Source organism: Ambystoma mexicanum, chromosome 6q (genome assembly GCF_040938575.1).
Source record: "Ambystoma mexicanum isolate Mex_15411 chromosome 6q, UKY_AmexF1_1, whole genome shotgun sequence".
NCBI lineage: Eukaryota > Metazoa > Chordata > Amphibia > Caudata > Ambystomatidae > Ambystoma > Ambystoma mexicanum.
This window is the reverse complement of record NC_090937.1, coordinates 815,035,977-815,061,793: the sequence shown is the minus strand read 5'-3', so window position 1 is coordinate 815,061,793 and position 25,817 is coordinate 815,035,977. Positions and strand designations below refer to the sequence as shown.

The following is a 25,817-nucleotide window of genomic DNA, read 5'->3' as shown; positions in this document are numbered from 1 at the left end:
GATAAGGGTAATCCGTAGACAGGTTAATGGCACAGAAGAAAAGATCAATAAATGTACCATTAGTCAAACACAGTAAGAGTGCTAATCAGAAGCAACAAGAGGTTGCCGATGCGGAGTTGAAATAGTAGAGGTCACATGACACAGCCGTCGGCGTCCCAGACGTAAGTTACCTCCCCTTGACAATGGTGTCCACAACCTCCATGGCAACTTCCAGCTACCACGGAAAGCATACTTCCTGACACCTGGATACTGGTATGCACGTAACCGCATAGAGTTCTTATACATGTTATGTTGTTTGTTGTACATAACGTTAGCGCCTTTACCAGAGGGAAGCATAAAACCCTTTCTGGAAGAACAGTGCCCTGAGTACGTATTCTTGACAAGTACAAAGAACTCGAATTGAAGAATGATAAATAGAGTAAAGAGAAGCTAAATGAGAAGCAGGCAGACCAACAATAAGAGATAGACGATAAAACACCAGAGAAAAAACTAAAGAGGAGATAAGAAGCTTAGCAGAAGAAAAAGTGAGAAACTGATGGGGTTTTTTAATATTAAAAAGTTGGTAGCGACAGGAATGAGAAATAGAGGAGCTATGATTAGAGGAAGATAGAGAAGAATCAATACTAACACCAAGATTATGAGCTGAAGGAGAGACAGCAAGAGAAAACAGAGGGAACGAAAGAGAGGAAAAGGAGTGAGAGGAGGGGGAATAGTAGAGGCAGGAAAAAACAAAACCTTGGTTTTTGAGGGGTTAAGATGAAGATAATCAGCAGACATCTAATATTGGATGGCTAAAAGACAAGTAGACAAAGATGAGTAAATAGAGTCAGCAAAGGAAGAGAGAGAAAGATATGCGAGTCATCCTCGTAGAGGTGGTAAGATAAACCAAAAGAAGAGATAATAGAGCAGAAAGGAGATGTAAAAAGAAAGAACAGAAGAGGACCCAAAACCAAAACCTTGAGGAACGCCATGAGAAAGAGGAAAAGTAGAGCCCTGAGAGGTAAGGGTGAAACCTATTAAGAACTGAATCCCGGAAACCCAAGTCAGCAAGAGTGGCATGAAGAATGGTGTGATCAACAGTATCAAAAGCCACGGAAAGAGCAAGAAGAACAAACTGAGAAGAAAATGTAGAGTGCCCAGAAGAGAATTAGAAACAGAAAGAAGAGTGGTTTTCGTAGAATGACGGGCCCGGGAACTAGAATGAAAAGGAGGAAGAAGAGAATGAAGATTAATGAAAGAGGAAACTTGGGAATGCACAATGCACTCTAGAGGCTTTGAAAGAAAAATAAGAGCTATATCGGCCGGAAATTGCAACGAAGAGAGGAGTCATACTTAAAATACAAAGGAAGTGTCAAGGAAGATATATCTATCTTTTAATTTGAGAGTATCTCTATCACCTGGCTCAGGAGGTCACCAGTTATCTGAGATATATTTGTGAACTATTAACTGTATTCCAAAATAAGCCTGTGCACATTTTACAATAACTTCTTTTGTAGAGTTGCTAGCAGAAAATCCTTCAGAGGCGACCTTCCTGAGGGTATTAGGAATGGTCCTTTCAATAAGCACTTGTAACAGAGGTATGCCAACTAAAAGCAGGTTTCGACTTTATAAAGTTAAAAATAAGCTGGTTAATTTTTAACACGTGTAGACCCGTTGCTGCTAAAATGACTTTAGTTTTAGCAGGCTGTCTGTAGATCCACACTATACTTTCCCCCATCCTATAACGCTTGATTAGTAAGATGAGATGTGTCAGCAAACATTTGTATAATGTGAAGGTATTCCCGTAGGGGAACCTACACGAGAAGTTGTTCCTCAGTTTCTGCATGTGCCCATTTCCTGATGTGAATACTTTTCTGTTGGGTACCAAGTGGTGTAAAAGCTTCTAAAATGCCAATTATTGATGGCCAGCAGACAGTATACATTGGTTTTCATAAATAGGGGTGTGTGTAAGTTCAAATATACACCCAATGGCTGGCAGGACCATTTTGATGAAAACACACCAGCACCATCTTTGTTAAAAAACAGAGAGCTGCCTGATAGTAAGACTCTGTAGCAGATCTGACTGTCATGGCAGACTCTGTTTACTTGATCTTCTGAAATTTTAACTATCTATGACATTTGCCCTAACAGAATGATATCTTTCACAGTGATATAAGATGTTCATAGTGAAAAAGCTGGAAGATCTAAGATTATATGCTAAAAGTTAGGAGAAGGCAGACTGTGTTGCAGGCTTAACAAGCCTAGGTCACAGGAGAGTTCTTTAGCAAGGCACAAAAAACTAGTTAGTTGAAGAAATGTGCTTTAGCTTCTTTCCTAGCTTCATGATACAGTACTTGGGTTGGGTCTGGTGTGAGTTGTGTCAATCTTTCAGCTAAATATTCCCCTGGAGATTGAGACGGTGTGTTTTTCAAGTGAAAGTAGAAAGGCTGTCATGCAAAGCTGCGGTTGCAGCATGATGACAATACTACCACACTGAGCTAAATTTCCATTGAAAAGAGTAACACAAACTCACTTATCTTGAGGACTAATTAAATTGCAGGAGTGGCTATCGGTGGAAGTTTAGAAGAGAAACAAAGCTTTTGCTTTTTAAATTCAGCCAGTATAGCCCAATCTAACAGTGGATTTCAGTTAATGACTGGCTGAATGCATAGGATACCCCAATTCAGTAAACATGTGAGGAAGTGGCTTTGGCAGAGTTATGAAGAATGATGTCCAATTCTTGTACGATTTGGGGCAGAGTCTAAAAATAGATATTAATAACACAGTGGCGATGCCTGTAGAGCTCCACAGGTTGATAGCACTGGTTGCAAAGAACAATCTGAAGAACAATATCTCAAGTCTAGCACTGGACCTAGGGTTACCTAAAAAGGATCCAAACAATCTGCTGGCATTCTGAACATTGCTCAACAACCCGTTAGCCACAATTACAAAAATAGTAGGTGGCTGAGCATGCAAGAAGGTTTCAGTACTCCATTTGGGCAGGAAACAGACTTCCACTCACCTAAAACCAGATTAATATCCAAGAAAATTTGCAGCACTGTTATGACTGTCTTCTCGCAAGAGAGACATTTGAAATTGGATTGTACTTGGTATGTCAGAGGGTACGATCATGGTTTCTTTAATAGGGTCGTTATGGAAGCATGCTTTAGTAACGAAGCTTTAAACACAGATCCGAAAAACAATTGAATCCATTTGCCCTATTTATTTATTTATTTATTGGGCATTTGTAAGGGCGCTTATACATCAATGAAATTGTGTTTCAAAGTGTCCACAAGGCAAGGGAAGGGAACAAAGGAAACAGCAAGACAATGAGAAATGCAAAATACAGAAAGCGGTCCTACTAGGACTTGTGCATATTTGGATTGTGCAAGTGCCGGGAGGGAGAAGGGAGAGGTGAAGGGGGGTAAGCGCTAGGGGTCCACAGAGGGGTGAAGTGCTAGTGAGATAAGGCAACAGGTACATAACGGCCTATCGTTCTTCAGAACATCCTTTAATTAAAACTGAGTGAAACGATTCTCCAATGCAGTTTGTTAAGTTGAAACGTGTTAAAAACATAACAAATCAGAAAAATGATTGGTGCAAATATTAGAACCTACAATGAAAGAAGTGAGATATTAGAGGAGTAAACAATTAATTCAAAAGGCATACCCGTGAGGCATTATAATCACTCTAACACATCATGTACACTTAAGACAAAGAAGATCAGATTATTCCGTATACATAGCTAATAAGAACATGTTTAAAAACACATCTCCATCACAAAAGTGAAAATCACGATTTACACATATTCCTGCAAAATATAGTTATTTCCTGCTCAGGGAATATTAAGGGTTCAGTGAACCATGCTCAAGGCACACACATACGTTGCATCATACTAACCTATATGCCATGACACACACTGATGCCAAGCATGTATGAAGACCTTAATGAATAGGCTGAACATTATTCTGTCTTTACTTGACCAAGCAAGATTTATTAGAAACTGGTAAAGTTTTGATAACATCATAAGGATATTTTCTGATGAAGGTGAGATACGTTCATGCAATAACACAGCACCCCTGCTTTCCATAGGTGCTAAGAATGTTTGTGCCATGGGCCTCATCACGAGTTTGGCGGTAACCCTTAAATCCGGCGGTCGCGCTATTACCGCCGGATTTAAGGGTCCGCCAAATCAGGGCTCTGGCGGATTTCTCCCCAGCTCTGAGCTGGGGGGAAATCCGCCGAAAATTTGCGCTATTACCGCTGGCGGGGAATCCTCCGGCAGTAAGAGCGTGAAAATTCTCCATTGAGGCCAATGGGGAATGGGGCATTCCCGAATGGGCTCAGTGGGGAATGGGGAATTCCATTACCGCCAAACCCGTGATCCGGCGCTAATAGCGCCGGGGGGTTTGGCAGTAGGGCTAATACGCCCAACTCGTGATGAGGCCCATTGTGTCTAACTATATAAAGCCTACATCTCGAATACACTTAAATGGAAGCATTCAACATAATAAATTTGCAAAGTAGATAGGAAAAATGGGCGGCTCTTTGCCATCAATTGCAATTTTCCATTGACATGAAACCTTTAGGACAAGAAGACAGAGGGAATTGCATGATGAAATGCAATAGCTTTTGGTGAACGTAAAACAGTTCATGCATCTTTTTGGATGCTTGCTAGAGAACTGCCTTGGATTCGTTGAACTCACTCCGCAACTGACCAAAGCATTTGAAAGATTTTGAAATGTTTCAGATTTTTAAATGACTATGAATACGGACAAGTATTTTGATTAATAAAGAAAATAAAAAATAATTACTGAATGTGCTAATCCCATTAAAATTGGCAAGGATACTGATTAAAAACTTAAAGGTCCAAATTTGTAGTCATATCCAGGGTGTAAATGAGGCAGATGTAAAGCCCTCAGGTGAGTGTCTCCAGACAAAGGAACTTATTTACCAGACTCATATATAATCCAAGCTATGACAGTATGCATTCCAAAAACAGAATGCAGAGGATCAGGGTCATTAGATCGGGCAATACTTTTCTGCGACTACCATTCCACGCCCATTCCCCACAAATCTTATACTGTTTAGGGGGGGTTGCCTGTCCATCCTCCTTCACACTACACGAGGGACATCCCAGTAGCCCCTATTTTCATTTTTAAACAGAACGCAAAATCCGTTACTCCGGAATCTTTACTGGAGTAAAGTGACCATCTCCCGAATGCTGAAGCTACATGCTAAATTAATTAATTTACCTAGGAGGACTTGAGGAGATGGAGTACCAATGGATATTTTGTCAAAGTTAATCTGTCCTCAAGTACAAAGGGGGGAGTTAGCATTTCCAAGTCTAGAAGATTATTACCAATGATCCTAATGTTGGTCTATGGTGGTCTAGAAAAGGGTTAGAAACATAGTGCATCCCCATGGATAAATCAGTAGCTCCTCAATCAGCATGGGATGTTATGGGAAATTACATAGCTTCGCAAATCACGACTTCACTATTTTTTAAAAGTAGTGTAATGAAGACTGCTTTACAGATATGTGGTTCTCTTTTTACAATTTTGCTCCCAAGTGTGACTTAGTGGTCCGTGTGTTCGCGTATTCACTCGGCTGAGCTGCCAGTTCTGTAATGTCGTTATCATCACTTTCTCATTTTCCGCTTCTCAGGAATCAGCGCAGATCTTCTTGTAGATCACGGCTCAATAGGCCTTGTTGCTCTCTGGAGGCACCACAGGGGTTACCGTGGTCTTAGTTTCTTTGTATGAACCCAGCTATCAATGAAAAGTTGCAGACCTCTTGTGCAGCCTACAAAATGTGTCTTTCTGCCCACACCCTTCAACGTGCAACACCATTCTTGGTCGCCATCTCCTCAGCCTGCCATGATTCCAACGACCAACCCTGTCTGCCCATGTTTCTTCTCCATGCCACATCACTGCTGCTGCCTTCAGCCAAGTTAAACTCATTACAGGCGGCCAGCTCCTGCCTGCCAGTGTGGTTAATTGGTGGAGTGTTTGGAAGTTGAGAGGGTCAGTGCTGTCTCCCATTAGTTCCTGTGTGGTATCGGTGAGTCAAAGTCTGACAACAGGGGCGTGGATCACAACATAATGTTTCAATGGTGCTAATCGCCAGAGAGGTAGAATTCTATCTTTGCACGCATATGTGAACTGGGTGAACATACGCAGAGTGGGACACTTGGCTAACGTCTCATGAACAGCATGTTCTTGAAAAAAGTAGAATTGAAGTGAGCCATACAAGTGTGGCAGCAGATAGATGAAGATCCAAGAAGAATGAAAAGAAAAAACGCTATATGTGAGGGGAGAGAAATCAGCGAGGAGACTGACAGATGTAGAGCATTTCAAAGCTGATGTGTAACGAGTGAGCTGGAGTAGAAATGGGACTAAGAACAAAGTGGAACAGGAAAGTGAACTGAGAAGCTGATCCTAAAGCTTGAAGGGTCGGGGGGGGGGGGGTCATACATAGCGACAAAACAATGGAAGAGGTGAGGACACATTTTGGGTGCATTCAAATACAATAGAAAGAAAAGAAAACTGTAGTTAATCAAGAAAGGCAGCCAACAGTCAGAGGCAAGTGATGAGGATATAAGCGCTGCGGGAGGAAACTCTAAAATATGATGACGAGCATGGTTGAAAAATACATAATGAGGGGAACAAAGAGTGGCTGGTAGGCTGACAAAGAGTGTACCAATACGACCAAGTGAGGAGGTTAAGGCAAGCTTTTCAGTTATATGAAAAGTAATAACAGCAGGGATTTAAAAAAAAGTTTAAAATGTGACATTTGTGATGCATACATAATAGGCACAACAGATAAGAGGACGACCGAAATCATATGCAGCCTGATTCCTAATTTGTTTATTATTTGTGAAGCCGAATACATTTTCTACAGCTCTGCAGCACTTCCAGGAACTGGATGTGATAAAGCATGTGTCAAAGGAAGAGGGGCCAGTGGCAAAAACGATGCAGGTGGGACAGGAATCAGGAGAAGAAGCAGGGAAAGCGGAACTTCAGTTTTAGAGGTGTCGAATTGAAGGGAACGGCTGAGTACCACTGCTTGGTGGATAATAAATGGTTTGCAGTCGTAAAGTGAGTTTGATCTGTGAAAGATGAGAAAGAGGCAAAGAGACACAGATTTGAGAACGGTTTGCATAGAATTTGACGATCAGGGAACCCAGAGACATACTAAAGAGAAGAGGAAGAGAAAGAAAAGATTTGACAGCAAAGGGTTCAGAATACATATGGTTGGGAAAGTTAGGAAGTAAACCAAGAAAGAACACTAAAAAGAAATAACCAAGTGCCGATACTAAAGAAAAAAGTGACTTCCAGCCATACTCATCCAGACGAATACAAATCCCGCCCTCCATACACTACGCTATTGTATAAAATGCAGAGCCCAATGCTCGCCCTCTCCTGTTGTCAATCGCTGGATTGGTTTGGAGGTAGGTATGCACTAGAAGCAATAAAATAAATAAAAGTGAGCAACAATGTTGATGGCTGCCAAGAAGTCCAGGAGGATGAACATTAAAGACATAGCTGGCTATGGTGTTTGGGGGTGGGGGGTATGCCTCTTCTAGTTTTACGAATTAGGAACAGTTTCTGTTAAATCCATGAGGAAATATTGCAACTTGTTAATTGATGATAGCAGCAAAGCTAGTTTTAGTCAGATGGTGGAAAGATAGAATCTCCACAATGCATATTGATATATTGTCACAGACTGTGGGAATACTGGAAATAGAGACTTTTACAATTCAATCCATGAAAAACATCAACATCCTTCTGGCCATATGGCAATCCCTAAAAGATGACATGGCTACGAATCGACATGGGCCACCAGGTTCTCCATGTCTGTGAGCCGTGACCTGAACATATTCAGCTTAAGAAAGGCGGTCTGATGATTATCTCTGACATAGAGTGGCATGTCCGGAGGAGCTGAGGAATCTAGAGATGAGTGGATAGATAAAGATGACATAGCAGAGTCCTATGTTTTAGGTGATGGTTGCAGTTCCAGTAACAGAGCTGAAACGAGGGGGCGTCAGACTAGTAAGCTGTTTCAGGTGGTGAAAAATGGGTGCACAGTTGGGTAGAGCATGTGTAGTAGAGAGATTATCACTCGCCTCTCTAAATGTAAGCATTAATTGCAGTCTGTTGCAACCTAATAAAAGGCTAATAAAATACAGCAAAAAGAAGACAAAGCCATGTATTTCACAATCTTCCTATAAAACATCAACCGAGTGTGACTGGCATCCATCAATGGCAACCTACCTTTCCACTGGGGAGGGAGGGACGGACGAGCCCCGTGAATGCATCACAAGATCCTTCTTCCCATCCAAAAACAAGCAAAACCAGGGAACAAAATCTGAAGTGGGTCCAGCATGAAGTTATCCAGTAAAATCTTCAATAATCAATTGTAGTGTATTTAGCTGAGCTTCCTCTCCCCCAACATCCTCACTCTCGTGGTTGAAATCAAGAAAAATATCTTCGGCTGATTTGAGGATCACAAACTCTCATCCAGAGCTTCCTGTGCAAACGCCTTAAAAGTGAATAATAAATAAATAACCAAAGAAGGGAGATTGCATGGCTGCAGGAGCACAGCACTATAATGTACAAGCATCTGCCTGAGAGGATGACAAAACTAAAAGCTCTGCAACACGATACTAGCCAGAGCTTCAGCCTCAGCAAAGCCAAACCTCTCTAAAAACATTAGCTAGTACCCAAAGTAGCTGCAGTGAGGAGGCACCTGGACTTCATTATGTCAAAATGCAAAACATATAAAGGATTCAAATCACAATGAGCTTATTTGGAACAAGATGGCACAATGCTAGGCCAAAGATGGATGTAAGAGACAAAGGTAGCCAGAATGTTCAGTTGCTCACTTCACACAATTCTCCTAACTTGAGTATGGGATGCTTTATGCTAAATCCTGAAACTGTCAGGTGATGGTAGGAATTGTCCCTCATGTTATCCATAGATATTGGAGTAGAGAAAAAGATGCCAAAAAAGACAGGGAGGCCTTCTGTGATGGATTACAAAGGAGAAATATATTTGAGGTCTACTAGAAGCACCATAAATGCTTCTTTCCTATCTTTAGCAGAACCCGGGAAGAAGAGGAGGTTCTGGGAACTGCATTGCCAATATCCACCTCTCTCTAGACTCTTTCAGCCTTTCTTGAACAATCTCTGCAGGGAAGCATTCTTCTCTGATGCAAACAGATCTGACTGTGGCTGACCAAACCACTGCTTCGAGTAGTGATGAAGGAAAGTCCTAGCTTATGCAGTTTGCGCTACAGTTATTTTACTTGGTAGGTTTGCAGTAGATGCATTAGAAGGTAAGCTTTGAACCACAATCTGAGCTAGATGGATGGATCTGGCAAAGGATGTGGATGAGCCCCACTTATTGGTTTGTGGCCCAATTTGGTTACCTGGCTGTGAATCCAGGTAAGCCTATACCTCTGTATCTAACTTACAGGGATTGCAAAACACTTTCAATGACATGATAGACTCCTCTCGGGACCATCTAACAGAAATCCACCCTGACTGCAACATCATACACAAACCTTTGACACTTGCATTTGTTGTGATAACTGTGTCTTTTTGGGGGGCGGCTCAATTCCCCAGGGCTAATATTCCTGCCACAGCCACCCATTATGGACATGTTTAGATCTCTCAAGACAGTGGCACTAATGGTTTCAGTGCTGGGACTCCACAGTTACAGCAGTTGTTGACCTGGTGCAGAGATGGAAAAGAAGATTTTCAAAAAGGACAATCTCAGTTTATAAATGGTACGGCTTTGACTCCAGGGCCATGGAGGCGGGAACTGTTGCACTTTACTGTGCATTTTGTGACTTTGCCACAGGCTTCAGCAAAGTGAACAGTAGTCTGCTATGGACAAAGCTGCTGACATAGTGCACTCCTTGATTATTACTAAGAATTCATTGAACCTGGAATGCTTATGCATGGATTCAAGTGGGAAGTAGTGTTTGGAAACGTATGCTCTTGTGTGGGCCTAAATCGGGGATGTGCACTGTCCCCTCAGATTTTTCTAGTTATAAGTAGCACCCGCGCAGACAATTTGGCGGAGGTAAGGGCTTATTCGCTAAAGTTCGGAATTAAGAAGGTTTCTATAAGGATGATTCTATAAAGTTGGGTTTCATCCTGATGACCCTCCAGTGATCACTGGTAGTATGCAGGGATTTTAGCAGAGACTATCGTATAAACATGAATTACAAGAAGATAAACATTGTGTGGTTGGGAAGAAATAACAAAAGAAAGCAACACATTGATTTTTAGATCATGATTGAGTGGAATGTCTGAAGTAGTGCCCATATTTGGGTATCTCTTTGGATCATAGGTTAAAATACAAACCTTAAAAAAACAGTGTGACAGTAGGCGTGCAGGGAATATGCAGGAATCAGAGTTTGTTGTTTTAAGGGATTTAAGTGAGTTTAAAGGGTTTAAGTACAAAGCATCAATTTGAAAAACATCATAGGGAGGATTTGGGAAAAATCTCTGGGATTCCTGATTAATAAAACACAAATAAGTTATAGTTGCCGTAGTTGTAAAAAAAAAAAAAAAGCCCATGCGAGATTGTGTAGGAAATTACTAAATGCAAGTAAAACACATTCAACTGGTAAAGTCAGAAAGTTAATAACTGGTGATAAAGTTGGGAACTTTAAATATTTTTTGACACATTTTCATGCCCTGAAAAGACTAGCAATCGAAAATGGCTGCTTTTTAAGAACGTTCACTGTTGAAATGTATAACACTGAGCAGATCAGCTGACCGAGTCTAGTCACGAGAGCATGACTTTGAGCAATTTTCACTAAAATATCAGTGAAGGTATTTGTCTGATCTCTTGGGGATGAGGAGAGTACACAGTGAATTAACTCAGTGAGGCAAAGTGCACTAAATGCAGTTCGCAGCAGCAGGGAAACTGCATGAGTGTTTCCTGCTGGGGGTGGAGTTTGACAGGAGCGAGCCCACAGAACCTGGACACAGCAGTGAAGCCACATCAAAGCACACTAGGTGCAGTCAGAAATATGTAACCCACAGCATGGAGGGTGGAGTTGACCTAAAGCATGATTAGGAGTCGTTTCCTTATGTGAGTACCTTCCACCCGGTCTGTACCAGCTTTGTGACATTACCACTATGCTGACCATTTCTTTCTATATGACTAGTGGTGTGTGGTGGTGTGCAAGAAGAACGCTATCTGCATTTTCGCTGCTATTTTCGTGCTTTACTTTGTTCTACCAAATAATTTTAAGCAAGCACAGATACTGCTGTTACTTGTTTATTATATATTAATTCTGTGGTAACCCTCTCCAATTTTTCTTCAACTATGAGGGGGAAATACAAGGTGGTTGCATCGCTGCCATTAACTACCTGCCAAAAGAACAAATTGCATCCACAGGAGCCTACATCTTTGAAAACAGTCCTACAAAAAGCTGAGGTTTCAATTGAATCTCAGATATCTCATGTTTAAAATACTATAGCAGTCATTTGGAATATCCCCTCTAATACACTGGCACAAGCATTTATTACAGCGTTGAGTTCCATGCCGTTGTCTCATGGAACTCAAAATCCAGCCGGCAAATTTGAAGGCTATAAAGTAGGCAAAACAGACAAGGCAGGCTTATTAACACCCATATAAGAGGCCATTAAGTGATTATAGCAAGCCAAACGGATGAGGTACAACAAAAAATAAAACCCAAAGCAATTTACAGGCTACGAAAAACAATCAAGCTCACAGGTAAAACAAACGTGGTGTAAATAAGCTAGTTACAATGACAGTAGCTAGCATTCCTGAAAAGATTATTCCACTATAAAAATTCCAATTCATTCCGTACTGCAGCCGAATACCAGTAGATCAAGCGAGTTTGGGGATTTCTTGGAACATAACAAAATAAGCAATGTTCACAATAAAAGGCCAGAAAAAAGACCTACTACAATCAATTATTACTGGAGCGAATACCGGCAATAAATGTATTACGCTTACTTCATCACGTCTCGACACTTCGTGCTATCTAATCAGACGACATTGCTGTAGTAGAGTTCATAGAAGAACAGCAATGCGATCATGTCCATCTGCACATTCAATCGAGGATGATCTGTGATCTATTATTCGAGAACTTGCAATGTCTGTTGCCATTGGGCTTTGACATCACCAAAGAAATGGAAGTGATTTGCCATCCATAACCGAGCAGATCCACCAAATCTCCAAATGAGGACAAAAGTTGGCTTTGAAAATATCAATCCTTTAAAGACCACGATCCATTGCCAAACAAACTCCTCAAGGACAATCAACACCGACTTGCGAATGGAAGACAGAGATCCAACGCACGATACATGGATTTGGCTGGCAGAGGAACTTGCTACTGGAAACAAGAATTAACGCCAAGAACAAGAACAAGAGGCACCCACTTTATTTGGCTCATGGAACAGCAGGGGATTCGTCCATTTGTTTGGTAACGATGAGTGCAATTTAACACGATTCGATATCTTGTGCCTGCAAGAGACATGGTTAACCAAACTGCCAATTGCTGAGGGTTTCAATATGTACATGAAGCCAGCCATGAAAGGGCAAAAAAGGACGCCCAATGGCAGGCTTGTTAACACACATAAAAAAGGGAAGGGGCTACCAAGTAAAAGAAACCCAGAATCCAAATCCTTACATCCAGATACTCATTGAAACTTTACAACATCTAGCCTTGTATTGTCCGGCTCATAGAAACTTAAGAACATGATATTTGGAAACCTTCATTTTGGAAATACCACTGCTAAGCAGAGAGGACTGGTGGGAAATAGTCTGCTTGCGACAAAACTTAAAACTAATCTTTGCCCTGACAAAAGTATTGGAAGACATTTTTAAACCGATTCTGTAGAATATCGTGTCAGTGTACATTATGAAAATTCGAAGATGAACTGGGAAACCATGATGTCAATTGAGGAGAGTGTGTAACGCTATGACTTTATTTTTTGCAAATGTTTGTAACAGACTAACAAATAAATACAAAGGAATTGTGGCCCATCGAAGACCACATAGTGACCACCCCACATGCCCCCTGCCAATGAAGTAGACTCCATCTACCCCAGCTAAAATAGGTAATGTCTCAAAAAATCCTTTAGTACTGGCACCCAGCATTCCAGAAGCCTGAAAGCCTGACCACCCCTGAGCCAAAGACATATTACATTCACTCTAGGGTGTCAGGGGTGTAGCACAGCTACTTCTCCCTTGAGAAAACCTTCATGAGTCCAACCCACCCCTTACGAAACAGTCACTCACCTCTGTGACAGGGGTCAGTGTCAAGAAGCCATGGAAATGGTGAATGTTACACAAAAAAGACTTAAATATAGGAACTGCAACACTTCCATGTGTACTCAATATTCTAAAGACTCAAACAGCAGAGTGACTATATACTACTACAACTTGCACTTCCCTATGTACTAGCATCCTGATATCCCACACAAGAAGATACATTTCTTTGATCTATGCAAAGTATGAATGTTTTCTCTCCCCTTTTGCATTGAACCCAATGAAAAAACACCATATAGTGTAGAGACCAAAGAGGTCTCAACGGCAAAATTTTACGATCTAAATCTAATTGTGGTCAAATGATTGTACTATGTATCTTTTATTATTTTTATTATGATCACTATTAATGATTGATGAAATAATGTTGAAAAGTGTTATGTAATTGATTTGAAAAGTTGTTTTACGACTAAACAAATAAAAAAAAAAAAAAAAAAAAAAAAAAAAGAAAATTATATATACTTCCGTTGATTCTTCAGGACATACCCCTTTTGCTGTTACGCACGTTTGGCTGTTGTGGACATGACTCTGGACCTCCCTCCTCTCTTCCCCTTCTTCTCCCATTCACCTGAGCACACAGCCAACTCATGACTGAGATTTATTTGGAGCATAAACCGTGACTGGTCCAGTCTATAACAGCCTGAATATTGAGTATGGGACAATGTATTTATTCCCACATATTAACAGCTTCCATACTTTGAGGGTCTGCTCCAGCACATCTCGAGCCCATCATTCAGTCACTTACACATACGTTAAAATAGTCCACAGATCTGCCTAAACACGGACCACCTACGGTCTCACCAGTGTCACCCGATTTCTTCACAACCACTTTTTACTCGTTCTATCACTCCCCCACCCGCGTGAGCGCACACATTCAGAGGCGGATTTAGCAGTCGGACCATGGACACAAGCCCACAAGGAGCCTCTGCTTAACCTCTCCCACCTCAAAGGGAAACAGCCGGGCTACACAGGGCCTTCCCATTGAGATCTTATCTCTTTAACAATTTTAGCAATGTTAGCTAAAATTAGGCCCCTTCATACACTTTAATTCACCATGTATCTTTAGGAGATTTTAGGCAGGTTCTTATTGATTTGCCGACTGGAATTTGTGTGCTTCCGTTCAGGATGGAGAAAATAAATGTACATTTATATTGGGTCATTTTCCATGCACCACAGAGTGGGAAAAGTGGTGGTAAAAGTGTTTACAACAACTTTTTATCCAGCACAGAATTGTGTATTATTTGGCAGACTTCACATGTTCTCTTGCTCTCTCTGGTCCGCCTACCAAATCTGCTTGGTTTTCCATCAGCATGAATTTTATGCTGCTGGAAAACCAATTGATTCCTGTGGAATCCACCTGACCTTTACACCTCGTAAAAGCAGGCAGACTCCAAAGGAGTCCATTGAAGAGGGCTCACACAATCTTTAATCGGGGGTAGCATTTACACTTTTTCTTGACACATAGTAGAGAGTTGAAGAGTAAAGGAGATTCTAGTTGTGTTTTACTATTTACTTTTCCACTAAATTGTGGAAACAAAACTGCACGCAGCGGACCATTTGCACAAAAGTGCAAACAGAAGAGTTAAGGATTGAAAACAAAATGACCGCATATGCTTTTTGATCACCATGTTTCTACAATCATCTAAACATTGTCAGATTGGTTTATCATGTGACTTGGGCATGCTTGAAGCCATCTGTATAAAACGGACTATTATTTTAGGTCTTCATACATGAATACATATTTGTACCAACTTGAGCTAGGAAGACACATGGTCAAGTCAAATATTTCAGACTATTCAGACTATTCTCGAATTGCGGCTTCACCACTTAACGAAAGTGTGTGATCTATGCATCTCGCCTTACCTGCCAAAATGAGGTGCCCCTGGGAAGCGTGTCAGTTCCCAGTGTACACTATTGTAAAAAATGCCTTGCTCAAGATTTAATAGACTCGTTTTCCTCATATAAGAGTGACCATTTATATTGACCATGCAAAATAACAAACATGTATGTTGCCCTGAGCATTTCCAAACGCTGTTGCATCATGGCTCTCTCGCCGGCATAGTAGTACTCCTTCACACCCTCAAAATGTACTGCAAAACTAAGGTTTTGTGCTTTAAAATTCTATTTATTAAGCCACACAATGCCCCATTCCATGCTGCAATATTCTGGGGGGGGTACTGCCTTTCACAAAAAGATGCCCTGACTCAAAGCCCGTCCTCTACAGCCTGCTGGGAGGAGCCACAGTGTTCAGGGACATATTGTAGAAGAGCACTGAAGCTGAAATAGAATATGGGCTGCGGCCCTCATTGCTCAGTCCTTGCAAAGGGTGTGGGGAGGGGCATCATTCTCGATTCATTCCAACCAGGCCAGGAAGACATGGTGGGGGTGCATTGGAATGGGGGTAACTGGGAAAGGTAGTAAGGGGGAGTGGATGGAAGGTGACTGGGTGTGAAATTTGAAGGGGGAGAGGATGAAATAGAAAGGGGAGAGCAGATGGGAAGATCAGTAGATTGATTTTTCGACCCTACTTGTCTTTCTTCTCTTTTGATCTGGTGTGTACTGTTTTTGTCTTGGTCATTTTTTGCATATATCTTGAATAAAAGGTGCACACATTTCATTCTTTGGGAACGATTAATTGCGATTCACCTCTCAGGCTCTTTTCAGAGATCTGCCGTGAACCGTTTCCATTTTTCATGATGTGGCAAAGTCAGCGGGTGCTTGCTAATGAGAGTAGGGGATTGAATAAGAGAAGGATGGGGGTTGGGGGCAGATGGAGGATGTAGGGAATGGAAGGTGAAAGGACTGAGGGTCTTATGGAAGATTTTAAGGGAGTGAATCCCAGAGGAGAGCAGAAGCTTTTTAAAGGGATGAACAGATGGAAGGGTAAAGCTGCTTCCCCACATGAGCAAATTGAGTGGTCCTGGACAAACCACTGTATGACAGCAAGAGCTGGAGAGCAGAGCAGCCTGTTTCCTTCCACTAACAACCCTAAACGCCCAACACAATATAAATAACGAACTTACAATACATGGACCATGTGACCCTAAAGTTCCTTAATCACACTTGTGATAGCCATTAACGCCTCCTGGCCTAAACGCTGCATACCCAGAGCCCTCTATCAATCTTGGCCATAGGCCGTTTCACTTAAATCTGCCCCTGCACACATCCAGGTAGTCTGCAGGCATGTCGCCATCCTCCTGATCTTCCTAAATAATTCATCAATTCATCCCACTGGGTTATCTGTTCCTTCTCCCTACCTTATTCTCCCCCTTTACCATTTTCCTTTTCATCACTTACCACGGTCTGGGTATCACAGGCACGGGGACAATGCGCTTTTCTGACAAGCCTCGGCGCCAGGAGGCCATTACGGTGGCAGAAGGCAAAGTACACATACCTATCACATTTTAAACGTTTAAACATTAAAACATACTGAACGCCTATCTTTAACTGTGACAGGAACATATTTGGGGTATTCAGTTGTTCTCACTGTATATTCTGGTGTTCACCGTTATATTCAGAGGACACATGAATTTCGCTCGGACCACCTGTGAGGTAAGGGCTAGTTCGAGCTAGCAATCATACACGCAGCCTCTGTTAGTAACATAAAGCTCCCATCTCTCCCTGTCAGCGCTTCTAACCGCCAGCCAGGGCGCCATATTGGCATGGCTTTGCCTGCGTCATTCGGAGCATGCAAATGAGACGCTCGGTAGACTGTTTGCTCCTGATCTGAAATGAACTTGTGCTTCACCAGCGGTTTGTTTGACACATTAATTGCTAACATACAGACTGCCCCTGCTCCTTCGATTCAAGCAGCTTCAGAATACACAAGTGTCCTGCATTCACATAGCTCGCAAGCCTTTTCACCCGCCCCATTCTTCTGTCAAACATGTTTTCTTTACCCAAAGCATACATAATCCTAAAACGCACCTGAACACAAGCCATTAAATGACATTGTATATATTAATTGACTTTTTGAAAGCTTTGCTATAAGCCATGCGGCTATAATTAGAAGAGCTGTAATTATGAGACACTTTGCGGCGTGGATATTGAATGCCCCGCCGCCGAAGACGCTGCGCGTTCCGCTCCACTTACATCAGAGTCACGTTTGAAGAGACTGAGGGCACAGCATGCAAATTGGCGCCATCACAGTCCAGCTCCAGACCTCGGCACAAACACTCTGCTGGCACCAGACCGAGCACTGAAGAGAGAGGAGAGATGATTGGCAGGGAGTTAGAGGCGTAGAAAAGAGCAGCACAATACCGAGTACAATGAAGATTACCCAGGCATATAGCGCAGGGAGTCTTGATTTCATTAAAGACATGTAGGCGAGCATTATGCGTAAACTTCTTTAAACCACTCTCCAAACTTTAAACTTACACAAACAAAAACATCTTCAATTGTTATTTTTTTAAAAATCAAGCTGGAAAACTTTCCAAGGAAAACACTCCATCTCCCATGAGTCCTTTCTTGTCCTAGTAGTTTTCCCTTTCGAAAATCCTCTCCTCTTTTTGATGAATACAACTGAACGATAAACAGTCAAGTCGACAATTACAATGCAAAAACCCGCCCCCAACCTGGCAAACTGAACTACTGCTGACCACACTTCGACTGACACCCCTGCTGCGCTAACATCGACAATCCTGACTCTACGCTGCACTCATGCTGAACACAGCCTCAGCATCTTCTGGTCATCTCCTGTGATAGAGAAGACATAATTAGGGGGGAACAATACACCAGCACAACTGCACATGCAGCACTTCTCCTCCCCCGACCTCAGTTTGACCACACTTCGTGCGTATTTAATGAGGTGGGAATATGCTTGCATCTGTGTCTTTAATAGAATCAATGCAAAAAAAGGAGGGGTACCTGTTTTAACGTCCCTAGTTCTACAGGTCATTCAATCAGAAGTAACAGGAGAAACGAACTAGTAGACAAATATAAGGATTACGGGATACATACACAATTTTTAGCTTGGTTTCAATTCCCAAGACTTTTTATTTTATTCAAAAAATGCACTATATCTAAAACAAATATTAAACATTCCATACTACACTGTGGCCCATTCTTTTTTCGTTCATTCACATTCATACTATCATCGTCAGTCTCTCTTCAACAATTCATTCTGTGAAAAATGGTCTATATATAAAAGAACAGTCATATATCTGTTACGTTTTTATATGGTTACAATTCATTAGGAGAAATCCCCATCAGTTTGGGGTATCAAAAAAGCAGTCTGTGTTCTATAGTTCCCACAGATTCTCACGTCGACACGTATTTCAGTTGCTCTCTGCGAGCATCATCAATAGTACTCTCTCTATACGGCAACCTTCTTCAGGACAAAACAACCCATTTTTCAGACACATATATTGACTTGGGCCACACCATCTATAAAAATACATAAAAACTGCATCAGTATTGTATGTTCCCATCAATCCTTCCAGAGTTATTCAATTGCATATTAATATGGTATGCTCCACAAAATGTAGAGCGCCATCCGTCTCGCCTCCTATCCAGTGGAATCAGGAGGGACAAGATGTAGTATTCCTAATTCAGCACATCTTAGTCAGAATCCGGAGGATAATTGTCCTCTGATCTATTGGGTTTAAGGCATGTATTTTTTACCACTTATTATACCCATTACACTTGATCGCAAAAAAAAAACTTTTTACACATAGCGAAAAACGTATGGATGGGAGCCAGATTAAAAAATGGGCTATATCACTTACTCAAAGTAGAAACAGTACGGTTTCCAGTATTGGTTCGTTTTTGTTTGTTTTTTTTAATGTGGAAAAATTAGAAGGGCTTCTATTTCCCAAAACCTTCCTTCCTTGATCACCTTTCTTTCAGTTCACGTAATGATTGAGTTTTAGTGGAACATCAATCTGAAAGAGTATACAAATGGCTACATTAGCTATGTATACTCAAAGTGGCTCGTACTACACAACAAGTGTTTTATTTAATCTTATATGGGGCATTCTCCCCCTTTGTTTAAAATCTATGCCGATGCTACTGCTTATCCAATTGGGGAGTTAAAGACCCCAGTTATTTGTTCGAACCAGATTGGACCACCCCTCTCCCTGAGGCAACTTAATTTTTATTTTTTATTTTTTATTTGTATCTTACAGTATCCCAAACTATAAATAGAGTAGTGCTGTTATTCTTCATATAAAAGGAAGAATTTTCGGCTACTGCATGTATGGGTACTTACCTTTCATCTGGCCGTCTGTGGTTTCCTTCTCTACATGCACCGCAGCGTTTTTGTGTCTACTAACAATTTTCTTTGCAGCCATAATCGTATTGAAGAGTTTCTCTGCTTCAAGAATACGACTTATTATAATACATATTAAGTGAACGCAAGGTGTATTATCCTTTGTTAGAGAGCAACAGCTTGTAAGCATATTTATTAAAAGTGCCCATGTATTCCAGCGGCTGCATATGGAGTATTAAATCGGACCCCTTTCTATTTGTTTCATATCTAATACAGAACCTGGACTTTATTGACGTCCCACAATGTGGTATACATTGGGTCCGGCGGCTTAACTATCTTCACCCCTCTGAGAAGACAAACTATGCCAGAATGCTCCCCGACTCATGCCCGGCCGAGATAGCTAATCTGTACACTCCTAATATTTGAACCGCCTTACGGGTTGAGCACTCTGTTCTGTGCACTCCCATCACTGCCATTCAGTGCCATATCTCCGGAAGTCGGAAGGGGTCCACGACTCTCTGATAAAGAGAGTAACCAATTCTGAAATTCCTGGCATATTCCACCGTCGCCCGGAACTCTGCAAACCAGCAGCCGGAGGAACTGTGTCTGAATCAGAGCGGGAGGCTGCACTGAGGGGTCGGTGAGCAGATCCTCCTGAAATTAAATCATCTTCTGGAAATCCGAGGAAAGTTCCATCAGAACTGGAAACCATACTTGCGATATCCAGTCGGCGCTACCACTACTATCTCCCCTTTCTCTATGCAAATCACCATCAGGGTCCTGCCATCATAATAAATGGGGGAAAAGTATAGTGGGTTGGACCGGCCCAATCATGGAAAATGCATCCGTACCCTGTGCTCCTGGGACCACCCTCCAACTGAATTACATGGGAAGCTGTGGATTCGGTCGGGACGCAAATAGGTCCATATTCAGTGGGCCCCACAGGTCTCGGATTCTCTGGAATGTCCCTCTGTGCAGGCGCCAGTCGCTGGAGTCCTGCAGGTAACGCAAGTTCCAGTCCGTCACTCCATTCTGCACTCCCGGTAAGTACTCTGCCATGATGGAGATCTGATTGTCTAGGAAAATGTGCAAAAAAACTTACACTATTTCCATCAACATCCAGGATCTGGTCCCCCCCAGGTGGTTGATGTAGTGCACTGCTGAGATATTGTCCATCCTGAGGAGGAGGCAACATCTCGTCCTGTCCTTTATCAGACCTCTGACTGCAAAAGAGCTTGCCAGCAGCTACAGGCAATTGATGTGCAGGTCCAATTCTGCCTGTGACCATCTCTTCCCAGTTTCTAGCTGGCTGCACCCTGTGCCTTAATCTGGCCTGCTCATATCTGACTCTATTCTGAGGTCTGGAGCATTGCTGAAGATGGCACAACTGTTCCATACCTCCATATTGTGGAGCCACCATCTCAAGTACGCTCTGGCGTCCTCATCTGAGGGCACCAGCTGATGATAGCTCAGCCCCCCTTGTAGATGCTTGATCTTTAGCCTCTGTAGAGCCCTATAGTGCAGAGGTCCCGGATAAATCGCTTGAATCGAGGAATCTAGCATTCCTACTACTCTGGTTATTTATTTTTTGTATTTATTATGTTTTATATAGCGTTTTTAACCAAAGCGCTTTACATAGAAAAATTTGTAATACATAAAATAAGCAGTGTGAATCGATGTTCTGAATCAGCCGTACATGATTAAAGAGATGACTGAAGTAGGTGCGTTTTTAAAGAAGAGCGGAAGGAGGAATAGAAAGTAATGGAACAGAGAGAGAGAGGGAGAAGGTTCCAGTGAAGAGGAGCAAGAAATTGGAAGGATCGAAAACGGGATTGTGCACAAGGGGCACATGGGACAGTAAGTTGAACCTGATCATCAGAGTGAAGAGGACGAGAGGGAGAATAGAAGGAGAGGAGAGATGCAAGATTGATTCTAAATGAAATAACTCACTTCTTGAGCACACCTCTGAGCTCTTTTTTGATCTTTCTGAGCATGGGGGCCTGCAGCTCCAGCCTCGCTTTCATGGTTCCCACGACAAACCCTAGGAACTCCATGCACTGACTGGGGGATAGCGACGTAAGCAGGCCGCTTGCCCATTGCTCCTGTTCTAGCAGCTGCCCTCTGCCCTGCGCTAGCAAAAGAATGTCGTACAAATAAATGATCATCCTTACTCCTCTTTCGCGGATCACTGCTGACTGAGCGTGGTAAAGGCCCAAGGTGCCGAAGAGAGCCCGAATGACAGGCATTCAAACTGCCACGCTTGTCCTTTCCATAGAAAACGCAAGAAAGGTCGATGTTCGCAGCCACTGGAAGGGTGAGATACGCATCTTTGAGGTCAAACCTCACCAGTCAGTCCCGTTTCCTGAGTATGTCTCTGAGGAGATTTATCCCCTCCATCTTGAAATGGTGGTATATGAGCCAACCGTTCAGACTCTTGAGCCTGAATCCTGCAGCCGTCTGTAAAACCTGAGCATCGCTTGATAGTTTGTGCCAGTTTTCTATGTGATGGCTTGTCCTCCACCCACAGGAGGGTACATAAGATGGGCTGGTCTCACCGGTTCCTGTGTTCTGATGTCGAAAGTAGCCTCTGCGGTCTCTGGACCCTCTGCCACGGGACTGGAAGAAGGTGTCCTGCTGCCTCATCTCCCAATACTTGGCCCTTGAGGTCTTCTTTGCGATTGAAACCGACCAGACATTCAACCACTGTAGCGACAGGCACCAACAAAAACACAGCTAGGGAACATTTTCCTTATCGAGGACTTTGACTTCTCTAGCGCTGTAAAAGCTCCTACGAATGTATTCATTTCTTTCCAAAATGTCACTCCAAACAGCAAACCTTGTGCTGAGTCGCCTGCCTCATAGGATGCCAGATCCCCTAACTTGTTGTCTACCTTGAGCAGCATACTCCTCCTTCCCTCTTCCGACAGAGCACAATTTGCATTGCCCAGCACACAAACCACCCTCTGGGTCCAGTTGGCAAGTGTCTGAGCATCGACAGGCTCTCCGTATCTTTTGCTCTCTCTGCAAGATCCATGATTTTAGCAATCAGACCCGCCAGCTCAAGGAGATTGTCCTGACACCCTTTTCACATTCTGTCCATGCCCTTACAGGCATCTTTAGACATCTTGGTAATGAAGAATGAGCATCCTCGCGTCCAGCTCTGGTGTGTCTGCCACCTTGCCTGGCCGTTCGGGTCTTTTGTAGTGCTTCTCCTTATCTAAAGGCTTACGCAAACAGCCCATATATGCAGTCACTTTAGGGGAGGGCAATCATTCGGATGATCTAGGGTGTCTAATCGCCTCTGGGTCAAAGATCTTAGAGATTTCCTCTGGGTCTTCTTGTTTCTTGGACCTCTTGGAAGGCCCGGGCTCAGCTGACTGATCATAGCCGGGTGTCGTGGTGTCTTCCCTTATATTTTGCACCCCTGTGGTAGGGGGTAAGAAGCTGAGCTTAGCCGATCTGAACAGGAGGGCATCCCGAAGCTTCTCGAAAGCCTTGGACTCCTCCTGGGGCTTCTCTCTCATCCCCTTATCATGACCCGGGGGATTAGAAGAGGACTTCCTCTTCTGGGTCAGCTGGCTCCCCTGCTGTTCAAGCCTGTCTTGAGGGTGTAAGTGGGATGGTCATCCTCTGGGACCTGTCTCTCCCTTCTCTTTGCCCAATTTCTGCCTGACTTGGCCAATGGTTACCCGTGAGTGCCTTCCGTTCCTCTAGCCTGTCTTGAAGGGGATTGACCCCCTGTGATACGGCTTGGACAAGGTAGCCTCCTAGCATTTTCTTGAAACTGAGGATCAGATCAGCATCCTCCTTTGTCAGGAATGCCTCAGTTTCCTCTGGGGGTCTGAGCCCTAGCTCACACTCATCCTGGCTCTCAGCATCCTGGCTCCCTCACTCCAGGAGCCCTCCATCTTGCTGTCAGGAAAGTGGGCCTTTAGTAGAAATTACACTGACTGTTGTATTAAAGAAATGACACGGACTGCTGTATTAACAATATATATTCTCTTCCTTCTCATTGTGTTCTTTTTTTATTTGTAAGACCTTATTGAGGATTAAACGTACACAGTCTGCAGGCTATCTCAGTGATCACAGGCCTTGCTGGTCGCCTGTACTCTTTCCAATCTCGCGCTGTAAGAAAGTGCTCTGGAGCTCCACAGTAATCCACTCGTGCTGAGATGATGTGAGGGTTTCTTCCTCTAATATGTGCCAATGTGCCAGGCTCCAGCACTATGGTGACGCCGTCCGGCATGACGAACGTGTCTAATTAAATATGACCCCCGATATGTGATTGGGGGTCTTTAGCCGGCTCCTTCATGTGAGCGAGAGCACTCACAGGCCGACTTGCCTCTCTGGTACACTGTATGTGCCCCTTTTACCGAAGCCTGCAGATAATGCTGCTGCTCGGTTGAACAAAAGGAAAACATTGTCAGTGAGATGCGTGTTGGACGTGCTCGCAAAGCACTTACCATGCTGGAGCCTGTGAGGGGTTCCAATAATGAACGCCCTCGCAAAGCGCTTTTCAAAGCGCTTTTCGCTTTATCGCCTGACTGGAATCTACAGGCGAATGCGCTCGCCAAGCGCTTCCCCCTCTAGCGCGGTGGCAGGTATGTAAGGTCCCCTAAAACTGTGTGAGACGCGGGGAATGCGCTTTTCAACACTAAACATGAATGAACCACAACATGGCATTGCAAATCAAACCCCATGCTCTTAAAACATGCACTATAAATACATTTATGAGGAGCTCCTGAAACAAGTACTTATCTGCTGGATAGCAGCAAATAGAAGTGGGAAGAACCTAGGCAAGAAATGACATGGAGGAGATAGAGAGTTCCTGATTGGCTGGTTTTCGAAGGGAAAACTTCTTGGACAGGAAAGGACTCATGAGAGATGGAGTGTTTTCCTTGGACAGTTTTCCAGTTTGGTTAAAAAAAATAAAAGAAAACATCATATTTTAAGACATTTTTGTGTGTGAAAGTTTACGATTTAAAGAAGCTGCTGGTGAGTGGCGAAGTTTAGGCATAATTCTCGCCTTGGGACTTGACATAGAATGAAATTGTAAAGCACAATAACTAAGCTCACATAATAACTTATAAGTAGCTGTTATGATTTTGGTGATCTGTTAAGCTATTAGAAATTGAGAATACATATGTTGATGTCAATGGGAGAGAATACAACTGCTTATCCTGACCAGAGCAGTTTCTAGCCAACATGGTGCCCAGAGAGAAACACTGGAATGCGCCCCCCTGAATGGCACATGTTACTCCCAAACTACACCTCCGTGTCACTCAACAAAACCCTCTTCAATATCAATAAATCGTTGTTAACAAATGAAGCTGGTTTCATTACATTGTAATTCAAGTACTTTACAGACGAAATCTAATGTGAAAACAGAGCTGTTGCTGCCCAAGTAAATGGTGCTTCTGTCACCTGCTCTTAACGAAGGGCTTGCGTGAATGAAGTTTCAAACTGCCTGTACTGGCACACTGTGGTGTGACTAGCCTGCCGTGGTCGGGGGCCCTCTGACCCCAGGCCCCGTGTTACATACATTTTATTCAAACCATTTCACTCATATTTAGCAAGGGCTAAGGCTAGACTAACCATAGGAATTCGTTTCTAATAGAAGGTTATCATTCAAAGGTGGACAGTCTGGTACACTCCTATTGTACTCTCTCAAATTATGAGAGAGGGAAATGGGACAAATAGTATCAACGAGTGTTCCTGTCTGGTTTACATTAAATCACAAGAGTATTTCGGGAATATAAATATGATCAGATATCTCTATATTTCAAAAATAAGTCTGTGGTAAAAGGGTTGTATGAGTGAATCAGTAAATACATAACATACACAAGGCTTGGTGCTCACATCAATGTTTACAACACTCACCCTAATTTTAAAATGTTTGTAACCATGTTCCATACATTCTCATTCAGACACCTTAAGTTTTGGGATGTGAGGGATTGTTTCTGGAGAATTCCAGATGAGGATGGTCATGGTCTCAGTCTGAACATGCCCATTCCCCAATATAGAAACAACACTAGTGAATTGTATCTATAGACCGGAAAGGATACCCTACAAGAGACATCCAATACACAGGGAAACATTTACAGCAAGGATTGTACTTCTTAGAAACGTTAGCCTGACCAGTAATGTTATGATGAAGTGCTTTACAAGAAAATGGCTTCTGATACATGGTTTAGGGTCCACAGTTTCTCAGCCACTACCTCCTCACCATTGCGTAGGCTTCATGGGTTATTTCTGCAAAAAAGAGGAGGCCCATGCTTTATATAACAGAGCTGGCATTAGCATCTCTTATT

The 25,817-nt window shown here is 42.7% G+C and overlaps 1 protein-coding gene across 1 annotated transcript in view; it reads right to left on the bottom strand.

Annotated features, from left to right (window-relative positions):
* The window catches only part of RXFP1 (relaxin family peptide receptor 1), a 1,623,004-nt gene that overhangs the window by 460,217 nt on the left and 1,136,970 nt on the right, over window positions 1-25,817 (bottom strand). The window contains 1 exon segment of the mRNA XM_069631337.1: window positions 17,391-17,496. Coding sequence (XP_069487438.1) covers window positions 17,391-17,496 — 106 coding nt within the window.